General features: G+C 42.1%; 1 protein-coding gene across 3 annotated transcripts in view; it reads left to right on the top strand.

Annotated features, from left to right (window-relative positions):
- ctnna2 (catenin (cadherin-associated protein), alpha 2) overlaps nt 1-13,288 on the top strand; it is a 278,051-nt gene that overhangs the window by 30,891 nt on the left and 233,872 nt on the right. For all 3 annotated transcript variants that reach the window (XM_086211559.1, XM_086211557.1, XM_086211560.1), the window contains exons 3-5: nt 5,077-5,272; nt 11,698-11,864; nt 13,146-13,265. In XM_086211559.1, coding sequence (XP_086067685.1) covers nt 5,077-5,272; nt 11,698-11,864; nt 13,146-13,265 — 483 coding nt within the window. The remainder of the gene's footprint in view (nt 1-5,076; nt 5,273-11,697; nt 11,865-13,145; nt 13,266-13,288) is intronic.

The following is a 13,288-nucleotide window of genomic DNA, read 5'->3' on the forward strand; positions in this document are numbered from 1 at the left end:
GAGTGTATAGGAACATGAGCGAAGAGGGTTTCTAATGAGTAAATATGAGGAGGCGGAAAGTCTGTTGCTGCCTCAAAGTTGAATGAGTGAATGAATGAACACTCAGAAGTTCGCCTTCCAAATTTTAGAATCCTATTTGCAGATAATACTGAATCAGTCGTTTGTTCCTCTGTTGTGAAACCTTTAATTTTTCATGTGAAAAATGCTAGAAAAAGTTAACAAACTATAAACGATCAGAATAACCTGACAGGTTTCCTTGGGGAATCTGTCAAAACCTGACAAACAGACAAAAGAGGCTTATTTTATTCTTAATCTTTTCTTTTTTTTTCTTGATATTGTATCTATACACAGCTCTTCTCCAGCTCTATTCAGTTCAAGGTTTGAAAACATTCTTCCTGAAGGTTTTATGAGTCGAGAACAAACTGCATGCTTGAGAATGCAATTTAACACTGCTTAGACCTGTATCCTCTTTGCTATTCCAAAAGCTGTTCAGGTAATAACTCCAATGCCCTCTAAGAGTCACTGCTTTGCACTTCAATACTTGTTAATGTCAAAATAGATTTCAGATAATTGGGGATGACGCAAAGTGAACAAGACGTGCTATACCTGGCTGCAGTGCACCTTTAGGTAACTGGATATTTAGTATAGTGGCTTTTTTTTCATTAATGTAAAGATCAGTGCAGGCATGGTTGGATACTCTGCATTTGTATTTTTTGTCCTCTTGACATAGTAAAGATGAAAATTGATGCAGAGTTTGCAAGAAATGAGAAATCATCAGTATGTTGTTTTTTTTTTCTACCCACTTGGTTTGCACTCGCAGCACTGAAGCTGTTCCAGCACCTGAAGCCGAGCCGTGTTCTATAGGTCCTTCTCGCAGCTAAGGGGCTGACTGACACACTTGAAAGGGACCACGTCTCATCTTTGTCCACTGAGCTTATGAACACATTATGCGCAAAGAACTCATCGCATATTTAACAAGTAACCACGTTATATGTACGTCAAACCGTGGGACGATGCAAGAGGTTAACAGAATCTTTACGGAGCTTTTTGTGTGTGTGTGTGTGTGTGATCATACAGGTTTATCATTGGTTACACATGCATGCTCCTTCTCACAGCCTTCTTTAATGTTCCGTTAAAGCCAATCACTCTGCGTCTCAGAGGCTGAAGGCGGAAAATTGAACAGCTACACAGAGCCACAGGGATTTACTGCCGAGTGGAGAGTCCTCTGACCAGTGCTCTGGAGAGAAAAGGCCGCATGGCATTTAACACTATTGATCAGCAATAAAAGGGGAGGGCAAGGCACAACAACTCCTTATGCGCAAATGAAAGGTTAACTTATCCACTGCTGCAGCACGATACCTAATATACTACACTTTTGCTGTTTTCTACTGGAACAACACCATTTTTCCAGTCTATATTTATGTAAAGATTCATAGAGGAAAAACAAATCTGTTGTGAATTATGAAGTACATAGGTTATTATGAATTAATCATCAATCTCATTTAATATTCCCATTTTTTCATATCGCATTGAGCTTGCTCTTGAGAAACATGCATGCTTTTATGCACACCTTTCTTGTTTACGCTTTTCTCACTGCAATATTTCAGCGTAGCACATCATAGAAGAACCATTTACTGATATTGTGTGGAGGAGTCCGTAGATTCAGCTCATAACAACATAATGAGCTGAAATATTTTCCGCGCGTCTCCCTTCACAGCCAAGAGTTATTCGTAAAGACAAGGGGCTAGATCCTCTTTCAGCTGGCCAAGAAATGATTGTTTTATCCTGTTGCAACATCTGTACAAATGAGCTCTATAAACGCCCACACAGCTCCTACATCTCACTGTTCTTTTTTAAAGTTGATTTTCACTAATAAAGCTTCTACATTTTTTGTCTTAATACAAGCATATAGATTGTACCTGACACTGTTTGGCTTACATAGTACAGTAAGAGTCAGTCGTGCTACAACTCCTCAGTACCCAGTAGCTTAGTTGTTTTCAGTAACCTGTTATTTGCACTATGATTATCCTTACGACATGTTGCCGCATTATTTGCTGGTTTTCTTCGAAGGCTGGGTGTCAATTTGATGGGTGCCATTACTGAGCATGCCCCTAAAAGTTAAGCTATTTGTCTTTTGTTGATGTTGTCTCTTTGAAAATGACAGGGATAAAACTTGGATGCCCCTGCTGCAACCGCAATAAAAGCTGTAGTGGCTGAAAGCTTCAAAATGTTACATCCTTCAGCTGTCTTTCCTCTCTGCAACGTTTATCCCTCTCAGGAATGTTTGTTAAATTACACGCTTCACCTAATCAGTGTAAACCTTCTTCAGATTTGTTCTGTTTTTTCTTCTTCTTCATCCAAAACTACACGATTGCTGGGCATTGAGCTGCATCTGTTGCAGTTTTTTTTCCTCTTTTATGCTCTCTTTTTCTTGGTGCCTGACCTCCACATTTCCTTTTCTTCTGACCATACAAAGTGTTATTGGTGGAAAGGCAAGCAGATGGTTGCTAAGTGCGTCACCGTCGATGGTATGTGCAAATGAGAGCTTTGGAGTAGATGAGCGATGCGAATGATTAGTGTACGCTGAGAGGTCTGTCAACTCATTCCTGCTAGTTCCTGGTCAAATTAGCTGTTCCCGGAGGGCAAGAATGACCCTCAGACCACTATAAAATGCCTTCGTGCTCCTGACTGGCTGTCTGTTTATCCACTGATCTGCGACATGTAACAACCTACTCCTAAGTTTGACCTCGAGTTCTCGCTTTTTTGAAGTAGTGGAAACACACCATTGTCCCATTAACTTCCCCTTTTCCAAATAATTCCTGTTATTGTGTCTATTTGTATTTCAGTCAGGCTTATTCTTAGGTTTTTTTTTTTAGGCATATGCGTGCAGAGACAGCATTAGATTCTCATAAAAAAATAGCACTGTTAAAACTGTATGAAAGTAGTTAAATTGACTAAGCTTAAGTGCTGCTGTGAGGTTACTGTGGGCATAATTAAATATACATCAAGCTTTTTAAACCACTGTTGTGGAACAAAACATCAAGAAGCTTTGACTTGAATTCGCCAGTCCCTGTGGAAGGCTACATGACACATGCAGTAGCCTTCTGTGTATGTTTGTACGTAGCGTCTATTCCACAGCACACCCCTGTGTCAGTTAATCAGTGAGTAAGTGCCCTGATAGTTCAGTATATTTATTCATATATTCTTTTCTCTTTAAAAACATTAATTTAACAATCTTTTTTTCCCCAACGAGTATAATTATGTAATTACAGAGTGTTACTCTGTAATTACATAAACTGATGCATCTATATCTATCTATATATATCTATCTATAGATACAGATGCATTAGTGTCTCTTACCAACTGTTGGTAGTGCATCTACTGTGTAGTGGTATAGGCAACCAATGACTCATTATCCCTGATGATTGCTCTGCCTGATTGTACCCCCCCCCCCCCCCACACCTTAAAGAAGGAAAAGCCTTTTCAAAGGAGCAGGAGCACTAAAAGCACTACTTCTTGAAGATTCTGCTGCTACTGTGCACGGTGCAGAAATATAAATTGGCTTTGTTCACACTGTCGAAAACAGGCCTCAAGTCTGCTAATCTGATCCAGACCACAATCGGAGGTGATTTGGAATCTGATTCAAATCATGTTGTGTGTTTACTTAAATGACTGGTTGAACCTCAACCATTAGCCTACTCAGTTTTAACCCTTCAGGTGTAAAACAGTAGTTACATTGCAACAACTTTTACAGTCACAATTTTTTCAGTAGATCTGGAAACATTGTAAAAATCTAGAAGAACCACACTACTGAGTAATTTACACTGCACATGCTCAGTACAGTATCTATCCTCCCAGGCAGCACTGGAATGTTGCCACATATTGTACTTGCACTACTTCCAACTTTGAAATTCAGAGACGTACCTGGAAGCGATGAGCTTAATGAGCATTGTGAAGAATCATTTGGTAATGTATATGAAACTAATCAGGCAGTATAGCTTTAAACTGTTGGCCAAATGTTTGTTTGAGGAGCCCAATTTACAAGTTTTATTGTGTTCTGCCAGATAGTCGCCAGTAACCATTTTGCTGGATCATGAGTGGCTCTTAGAACAAAATTTTATGGCGATAAAATGTCAGAAGTAATCACCTACATAGAACTGTGTCAAAGCTCTGTGCACAAGGGATTTGTCTGCTTTTCCATGGACATATTACCATAGCTTACAATAGAATTACTTAAAAAAAAAAAAAAAAAGAATACAAGCAGTATTGTTTGCCCAGTGAGGTAGGGGTTGAAACAAAGTAGTCTGCCTTAGTGTTTGTGATTTAATTTTTGTGTCTTTGTTGTGTGTATCTCTTTCTGGGGTTATAGATTTATCCAATGATGCCACTATGTGGGCTGCCAGCATACAAATGCTTGCGTTTATATGCATGAGGAGGAGAGAGAGTGCACAGGTTTCTTTGTGCTTTCATGTGAGCATATCCTGATGACATATTGATTCCAAAAACTTAGACTGAACGAAACACACCATTGCACTTCATAATGAGCATCCTTTCAGCTGTAAAGTTGAGTAGATAAGTTTGAGGTAGATGCGAATCGAAGTTTCTAGTCCCGGCAGCTTTGAATACAAATTGCTACAGTAATGCCATTAAACCATTATGTATAGCTTTTTGAAAGAAATTTATGTATCTTGAATGTAGCATTAATGCTTATTAGATTCAAAGGGATCATGTGTTGGGGGATGATAACCTGAGCATGCTTGAACCACTGCATCTTGCCTTGTACTACTAATTGGTTCCTCAGGAGGCAGCAGTGAGTCACGAAGGACTTGCAGCTTCACTCTGTCAAGCTTTGTCGCTGCTCGTCACTTGACCATTTGCAGCTGCGCCCCAGAGCAGTTGTACAGTTCAGTCAGTGCTTCTTCTTGGACATTTTTCATCTTAAATTGTGTTTCCAGTTGAAGTCATATTATTTTGCTGCTCTTCCTGAACCCTCTTGTGCTGATATGTTACCTCTGTGTATGCTGCATCATACTACGTGTTACTCAGCACCTGCTATTCCTTCATCTCTGTTCATAGGTGACGACTCTGGTAAACACTAGCAACAAAGGGCCATCCAGTAAGAAGAAGGGGCGCTCTAAGAAAGCGCACGTCTTGGCGGTGTCTGTGGAACAGGCTACCCAGAACTTTCTGGAGAAGGGTGACCAGATCGCCAAAGACAGCCAGGATCTCAAGGAGGAGCTCATTGCTGCTGTGGAGGATGTTCGCAAACAAGGTGAGCTTGTTTAAAAAAAAAAGAAAAAAAAGAAAAAAGTATTTCTTAGTTGTCGTAACAGTATCACTTTGATATAGGTCAGAGGACTGTACTATTAATGCCAGCCATGTTTTGGCCACCAGATTTCTATTTATTTTTCCTTGGCTTTGGCAACATTATTACTTTTCACCTCCCAGAAGAATGTCTGACTCACACTAGAGCTATAACAGTGTAAGACTATGGCTCTTTAGAGCGTCATTCATCAAAAACAAAGGGTTCCCCATCTACTGTCAGTCAGTTTGGAGCTGTTTCTGAGATTAATGTCCAATTGTGTTTTGTCCCCCCTCTTCACATATTAGAACTTTTTGTTTATTTTTAGCACTTTTCAAAAACTGCTTCCTTTTTACTTTCTTGAAACACTTGAAGTCAGAAACTCCAACTTGAACAAAAGTACAACTGTTTTAAGTGATTGTATTTTTCTTGGCACAATTAATCAGAGTACATAAGACATCAATATTTTATGGGTTTTGCTACATAAAAATAAAATCACTGACACATTCTTATCATAAGATATAATAATACATCAGGCTGCACGGGATCTTTCTGTGTGGAGTCTGCATGTTCTCCCTGTGCCTGCGTGGGTTCTCGGGGTACTCCAGCTTCCTCCCACCATCCAAAGACATCAAGGGGACAAGGCTGATTGATACTCTAAATTGACCATAGGTGTGACTGTGAGTGTGAATGGTTGTTCATCTCTGTATGTTGGCCCTGTGATGGACTGGCGACCTGTCCAGGGTGAACCCCGCCTCTCGCCCGTAGCCGCTGGGATAGGCTCCAGCCCCCCTGCGACCCTTAACAGGACTAAGCGGAAGACGATGGATGGATGGATAATAATACATCTGCAAATATCTTAATACTCATTTTTGTAAGAGCAGTCTTTTGATACTGATATTGAATAACAAAAATCACATGAAGAGGAAAGGACTAGTCATTTTTCGGGTGGCCTAAATAACACACTCACAAACTGCCCATTCACGGAGCATGCCAGAGAAATAATATTCAACTTTCTGACTGGAGTTTATGTTGCATTAGATTACAATAGTGAGACTGTTTATATTAGCATCTATATGGAGGGGATAGCATAATTTAACAGGAATATTATGTTTGTAAGCTGTTGTACTAAAATGGCATCACTGGGTTGCACACAGCTATAAAAATGAATTTGGCACATAGCAGACCTCATGTTTAGGTGTTCTTCCACTTCAGTGCAGTTTCCTACTACTGTATTTAGCGATTTTTTTTTTACATGTTTTTGTGACACCTTGAACGCAACAAAGTCAGTACAGATTTAATATTGTTGAGCCAGATTTTTCCAGCGGAAACAAATTACTATTACTGGGCATCGGATACGACAAGGTTTGAATAGTTGATATAAATATTGCAGTAATTGGGGTCATGAGAAGAAGTCAAATGTTTACTCAGCTTTAGAAAAATTCAGACCGCAACACCACATTAATTCCCAGTAGTTTCAGGCTGTACTTGGCACACGTCTTTAGGACTGTAATGTGCTTAATTCCAGATCTGTTTACTCTGAAGTCAAGCATCATTAAAGCTCTGACTGTGTGTGATGGTGGGGAGCCTCGCTGGATTTTTAGACTGTATAGAAGGCCCAGTCATAGTATTCTAAAAAGCACTGAGAGAGGACGTACAGCTGCCAAGCAAACATTCTGCCCCGGCCCATTTGTCCTCAGGCCCAAGTTAAAGCTGCAAGCAGCGATGAGCGGACGCACATACCCCCATGTGTGTTGGAGCGTGTGGGCGTTCTGTAGTATGTAATTGGAGAGGACAGCTGATAGTACTTGGAGTCGGCATGAAAGAGCAGACTGATGCGTGAACTGTGACTAAAACATTACTCACCGGGAGGAGTCTGTGAAAGTGATTTTCTGTCGCCACCAGGTGGTGCTAGGCCCAAACATGTAATGGCTAAGTATCTGCTGCAGAGTTATTGTGTAATCCCGTTGACAGGCAAACAGTTAGACAAGAAAATCCCAACCGAAAACTGTCGGTGGATCTAACAGTTTTGACATTTATGTTGAAACTGACTCCTCATCACATGTGTAACCTTTTACTCTGTACCAGCACATCACACTTGATTGTCCTGCAAGCTCCCATTTGGCTGAGGTCAGATTTGAGTATTTGTAATTTACCAAAGATCCTTTTCCCTGCTGAATCCCAGTCACCGGCCATCAGTGAAGCTTTATGTAAATCAAATGTTCGTTTCCAGAATGGAATTGGATTCTCTCTTCAGTAACTAAATCAGCAGAAAGGGTAAATGGACCCCAGCATACGTTGTGTTGTACCTGATTTCCTCATCCTGCACTGTCAGCTCCACTTGGCTGATGGTGCTGTTGAACACTGACTCGACTGTGTTGGCACTCAGCTTTTTTGATGCGTGAAATAGAGTGTTAAAGTACAAGCCATCGCCATAGCTGAAATCAAAAGGAACAAGATCACTTCTTGTCCTTGGAAGGCATGCGAACTAATACCAAAGGAAAACCATTTAACCAAACTTTATGAAACCAATGATATCTGTCGATTCAGAAATCATGTCACACAGTTTTGCACTTGTTTGCATCTGCAATTTTGACTTGATCAATACTTATGCTGCCCTTTCTGTTTGTATTCATTCCTATTTAAATTTCCATCCAGACCAAGTCCAGTCTTATCAACATATAAACAAACAGTAGAATTCCCCATGAGCAAAAGCACTGAATAGAGATGGAGGGGAGCAGATTTAAAGATGGTGTCCTGATGTGAAAAGCAACCTTTTTCTTTAAAAAAATCTCTCTTAATCTCAGCCAGTTGAGCAGTGGGACCTTACCAAAGATGGTGAGCAATGATTATATTTAAGTGTAAATATAGAATATTATGAAATTCTTTCTTCTTCTGTCTTCATAAAGCAAACTGCTTTTTCATCACTTTTGTTTTACAGCACAAAATTCAAGACTTCTCACTGGTGATAAAGAGCAGCTTGACCTGGGATATTTTGACAAGTGCAACAAAAGTTTGCGAAATATTCACATCCACAATTTCAGATTGAATTGGTTCATGCACAAAGCCCTGTGATTTTACTCTGAAAAAGATTTCAGGCAGATATTATTATATGTGTCATGGTTTATGTCACACCCTGTAAAAAAAAAATAAAAAATACAGAGCAAAGCCTAGAATAGGAGATGTGATGAAAGTTAACACTCCACATGTCCCCACTGTTTAAAGTCAGTATGAAAAGATCAGCATGCTCCAGCACAGGATGTGGCTGCTGATGGGGTGCTCTCGTCATTCTCTCTTTACACTCCACATTTTTCCTGGGTTGGATATAATTACACATCAGGTCATCAGAGAAATGTGTTAATAACATTAGAATGATGAATAGCGGAATACAGTATGCCATATTGACTGTATTCAGCAGACATTTTTTTTAAAAGACCTTTAGGAAAAGAGCTTTAACTGTCCCCTGCTAAATGGTATCATCTGCCTTGTTAAGGTCATGCTTAATTGAAAAACACTCTTAAATCTGCTCTCCCTGCATCAGATCTGTGTCGCAGTGACCTCATCATCTCAGACCTTGTCATGATTAAATTATACATGCTTCCAGACCACGAGCTTCAGTAATCAGTCCCATTCTAACGTCACTCTTCACTTGCTCATCACCGGTCCAGACAGAATTATGGCTCCATGAACAGTGTGCGTGTGTTCATGAGCTTGTTAGCTGATGCACTCATGGTGTGTGGGTGTGTGTGTGTGTGTGTGTGTGTGTGTGTTAGTGTTAATGTTAGCAGCCCAGCTCCAGGAACAATAATGATGAACAGCCTGTCCAACAATTTAGGACGGAAATTTCTACACAACTCATGACAGGGTCAGTTTTATTCATTTTGGACGAGACAGATATTCATCTCTGACATCAGCGATCATTGTGGCTGTGACTGTGTTACAGCAGGGGTAAATGAATGGGTCTTTTTGCTCCTGTGTATTCCTCACGTTTTTTTCCACTAATTGCCCTTGTCAGAAATGTACCTTTTTATTCTGTCATGAAGTAATCAATGTAAAACTCTGTCTGATGAGGGATTTATTTTACATGTATTATATCTATCCAATAATTCTTTTACAAACGTGTTTAATGTCTTCTGCTTTCATCGTATCTCTGGGAGTTATGTTTTTCTGTTAAATTTTTCCACAAAATTGAGCCTTACAGTGGTTTTTGATCATAGACGTCTGATAAAGACATAGCTTTCTCCCATTTATTGGGGGCAGCCACTCACAGATGGACTTTATTCCATTATGATTGCTGGCTCTCTGATTGAGCCATTTGTCTGCTTTGTTTTTCAGCACTGATGAAAGCTGAGCACTGCATAAGTGTTTGTTTCTTTGCCCATGATAAATTTCATGACTGTCTTCTTGGTCCCTGAGTTTTTTTTTGTGTGTGTATGTGTGTGTGTGTGTTTTGAGCTTGTGCTATGTCAGGATGCGGCAGTTGCATTTTCTCTTGATGTATATTGATTCTCGTCCCCCATGGACCCACCACCCGTAGGAGGAACCAGTAGGGTCCGGTACAGCGTGGTTTGGGCAGCAGACCAAGGCAGGGGGCCTTGGCTGTCTGATCCCCAGACATGGAAGCTGGCTTTTGGGAAACGGAATGTCACCTCACTGGCATGGAAGTTAGTGGAAGAGGTTGAGCGTTAATGGCTAGATATAGTCGGCCTCACCTCAACGCATAGCTCGGAGTCCGGAACCCAAGTCCTTGAGGGGGTTGGGACTCTCTCCTTCGCTGGAGTTGCTCTGGGTGAGAGGTGGAGGGCCAGGGTGGGCTTTTTGATAGCCCCCAGACTCTCTGCTTGTACGTTGGGGTTTACCCCGGTGGACGAAAGGGTTTCTTCCCTGCGCCTTTGGGTCGGGGAATGGTTCATGACTGTCCTCCAATCTCCAGGGCAGAAGTCGCCGAGGAAGTTAAGCAACTCCGTGGTGGCAGAGCTCCGGGGGTGGGTGAGATCCAGGGCTGGGTGAGATCCACCCTGAGTATCTCAAGGCTCTGGATGTTGTGGGGCTGTCTTGGTTGATACGTCTTTGCAACATTGCGTGGACATCGGGGGCGGTGCCTTTGGAGGGGCAGACCGGGGTGAGGGTGCCCATTCTTAAGAAAGGGGACCACAGGGTGTGTTCCAACTATCGGGGGATCACACTCCTCAGCCTCCCTGGAAAGGTTGACACCAGGGTACTGGAGAGGAGGGTCAGAGTGATAGTCAAACCTCAGATCGAGGAGGAGCAATGTGGTTTTCACCCTGGCCGTGAAACCATGGATCAACTCTTCACCCTCGCTAGGGTGCTGGAGGGGGCATGGGAGTTTGCCCAACCAGTCCACATGTGCTTTGTGGATTTGGAGAAGGCTTATGACCATGTTTCCATGAACACCCTTTGGACAGCCCCTTACAAAGGGCAATTCAGTCTTTCTACCGGAGGAGTGAAAGTCTGTTTTGTGTTGCTGGCAGTAAGTCGGATTTGTTCCCTGCAAGGGTTGAACTCCGCTAAGGCTGCCCTTTGTCACCAGTTCTTTTCATAACTTTTATGGACAGAATTTCTAGGCACAGCTGGGTGGTGGAGGGGGTCGAGTTTAGTGGTGGGAGGATGTCGTCTCTGCTTTTTGTGGATGATGTGGTCCTCTTAGCCCCATCAAGCCATGACCAGCTGGGGCAGTTCGCAACCAAATGTGAAAACTGCAGGGATGAGAATCAGTACCTCCAAGTCTGAGGCCATGGTCCTCAGCCAGAAAAGGTTGGCCCGCCCACTCCAGGTTAAGGGGGAGGTCTTGCCACAGGTGGAGGAGTTAAAGTATCTTGGGATCTTGTTCACAAGTGAGGGTAGGATGGAGTGGGAGACTGACAGGTGAATTGATGTGGTGATTGATGCAGAGTGATGCAGGTGCTAAACCAGTCTGTTGTGGTGAAGAGGGAGCTTCGCCAAAGGGCACAGCTCTCGATTTACCGGTCATTTACCCTCACCAATGATCATGAGCTTCAGGGTAATGACTGAAAGAACAAGATTGTGAATAGAAGCAGCCAAAATGAGTATCTCCGCAGGTTGGCTTGGCTCTCCCTTAGAGATAGGGTGAGAAGCTTGGTCATTCAGGAGGGACTCAGAGTATAGCATCAGCTCGTCCATCTCAAGAGGAGTCAGTTGAGGTGGTTCAGGCATCGGGTGAGGCTGCTCCCCAGACGCCTCCCTCGGGAGGTTTTCCAGGCATGTCCGACTGGAAGAGGGCTCAGGGCCGACCCAGGACATGGTGGAGGGATTATGTCTCTTGGCTCACAACACTTAATATTAAGATTGTATGTAACAATGCGTACATATACACACCTAAGAATACTTGCTGATGTCTTCTTTCCCTCTTGCAGGAGAGACCATGCGTGTTGCCTCTTCGGAGTTTGCAGATGACCCTTGTTCCTCAGTGAAGCGTGGCACCATGGTGAGGGCTGCCCGCGCCCTCCTCTCCGCTGTGACCCGCCTGCTCATCCTCGCTGACATGGCTGATGTCATGAGACTGCTGGCCCACCTTAAAATTGTAAGTCTGATCCATTTAAAAAAACAAAACAGTAGTTTCTTCTGTATACTTTTATTTTGCATGTTAGACATGGAGGAGGCACCCTTATCTTCTAAAGCACAACATGGAGCCATTCTGTAATTCCGTGTGATGAGGAGCACAAACCTGTTTCACTTTCTCACTGAAGAGTCTTTTTGTTTTTTTTTTTAACTAGGTTTAGTAATTGGAAGATGAACTTAATACAGGATGCTAGAACGACGATATGCAATTGGTAAAAATTTGAAACAAACATCCAACTTAATTCAACCACTTAGCTCTCCTCACTTTCTACTCAGTCCTTTTTTTGTAGCTTCAGTAGTGAGACTCAGAAGAGCTTAGCTCAAGCCAGTATAAGCTCTGCCGTCAGAGGTCACTTAAACATTATCTCTCTTCGCTCTTTTCCATTACATCTTGTGCAGCACTTTCATTAGGGATAGAATGGAATTCAGAATCACAATGTTCCCACACGATGGACTGAGATTGCTGAAATGAGACCCATTTAAATTGCTTAATGATCATCTTTTTTTTTTCCAGGGTCCGCATCTAAGTGGGCTGGGGACCATGTATGTGGTGCTGGGAACTATTTTGTTTATCGCTCAGGTTTAATAAAAACCTGAGCGATAAAACTGAAGTACTTAAAGTGACATTTTCAGGGGTCGTGCAAGACAGACACCAAATGTAACTTTGTCCACCAGCAGATGGACATTCAGGCAGGCTCATTTTAGTCAGTAACTTGGTGTAGGGAACTTTGATACTCCTTTGACGATTAAAAGAAATTAATGTTGTTGTTATACACAATGTGGTAAATATCTCAGTATATCTGTCCTGTTGACGCCTATAGTTCTTAGGTCCAAACAATCAATAGGTGGCACTATTTTGCCAAAAAACCCAACCAAGGACCAGTATTCAAACCATTTTTAGGGCCTGAGCCTGAAGTACCTTCAGGCTCAGGCCCTATTATGTTTGCTCGTTTAAACTCTTCTTTGACTGTAATTCTGTCTGTTGTCCACGTTCACGGGCCACCAGGGTCAACTGAGGTGAGAGGTTTTGACCATGTTGATTCTTGTCCACAGATGTAGTTTTTTTGGTCTTTTTGCCTTATCATCATGGCAATAAAATACCATTTTATTCATTCAGCCAAACAGGCTTTAACATTCATGGGCCAAGGTTTATTACTTCATTAAAATATACAGCTCAAAGCCTTTTGACTCTTTTTCAGGTATATCAAAACAATTTTTCAAATTGTGTCTGTGTGTGTGGCAGGTGGAGGAAGCCCTGGAGGGTGTAAAGAATGCAACCAATGAGCAGGACCTGGCCAACCGCTTCAAGGAATTTGGAAAGGAGATGGTGAAGCTTAATTATGTGGCAGCTCGGAGACAGCAGGTAACTGAATTGCTTCTGTCTCC

This window comes from Aulostomus chinensis, chromosome 8 (genome assembly GCF_037954235.1).
Source record: "Aulostomus chinensis isolate RoL2024-O1b breed Wild chromosome 8, RoL_Achi_v1.0, whole genome shotgun sequence".
Classification (NCBI taxonomy): Eukaryota; Metazoa; Chordata; class Actinopteri; order Syngnathiformes; family Aulostomidae; genus Aulostomus; species Aulostomus chinensis.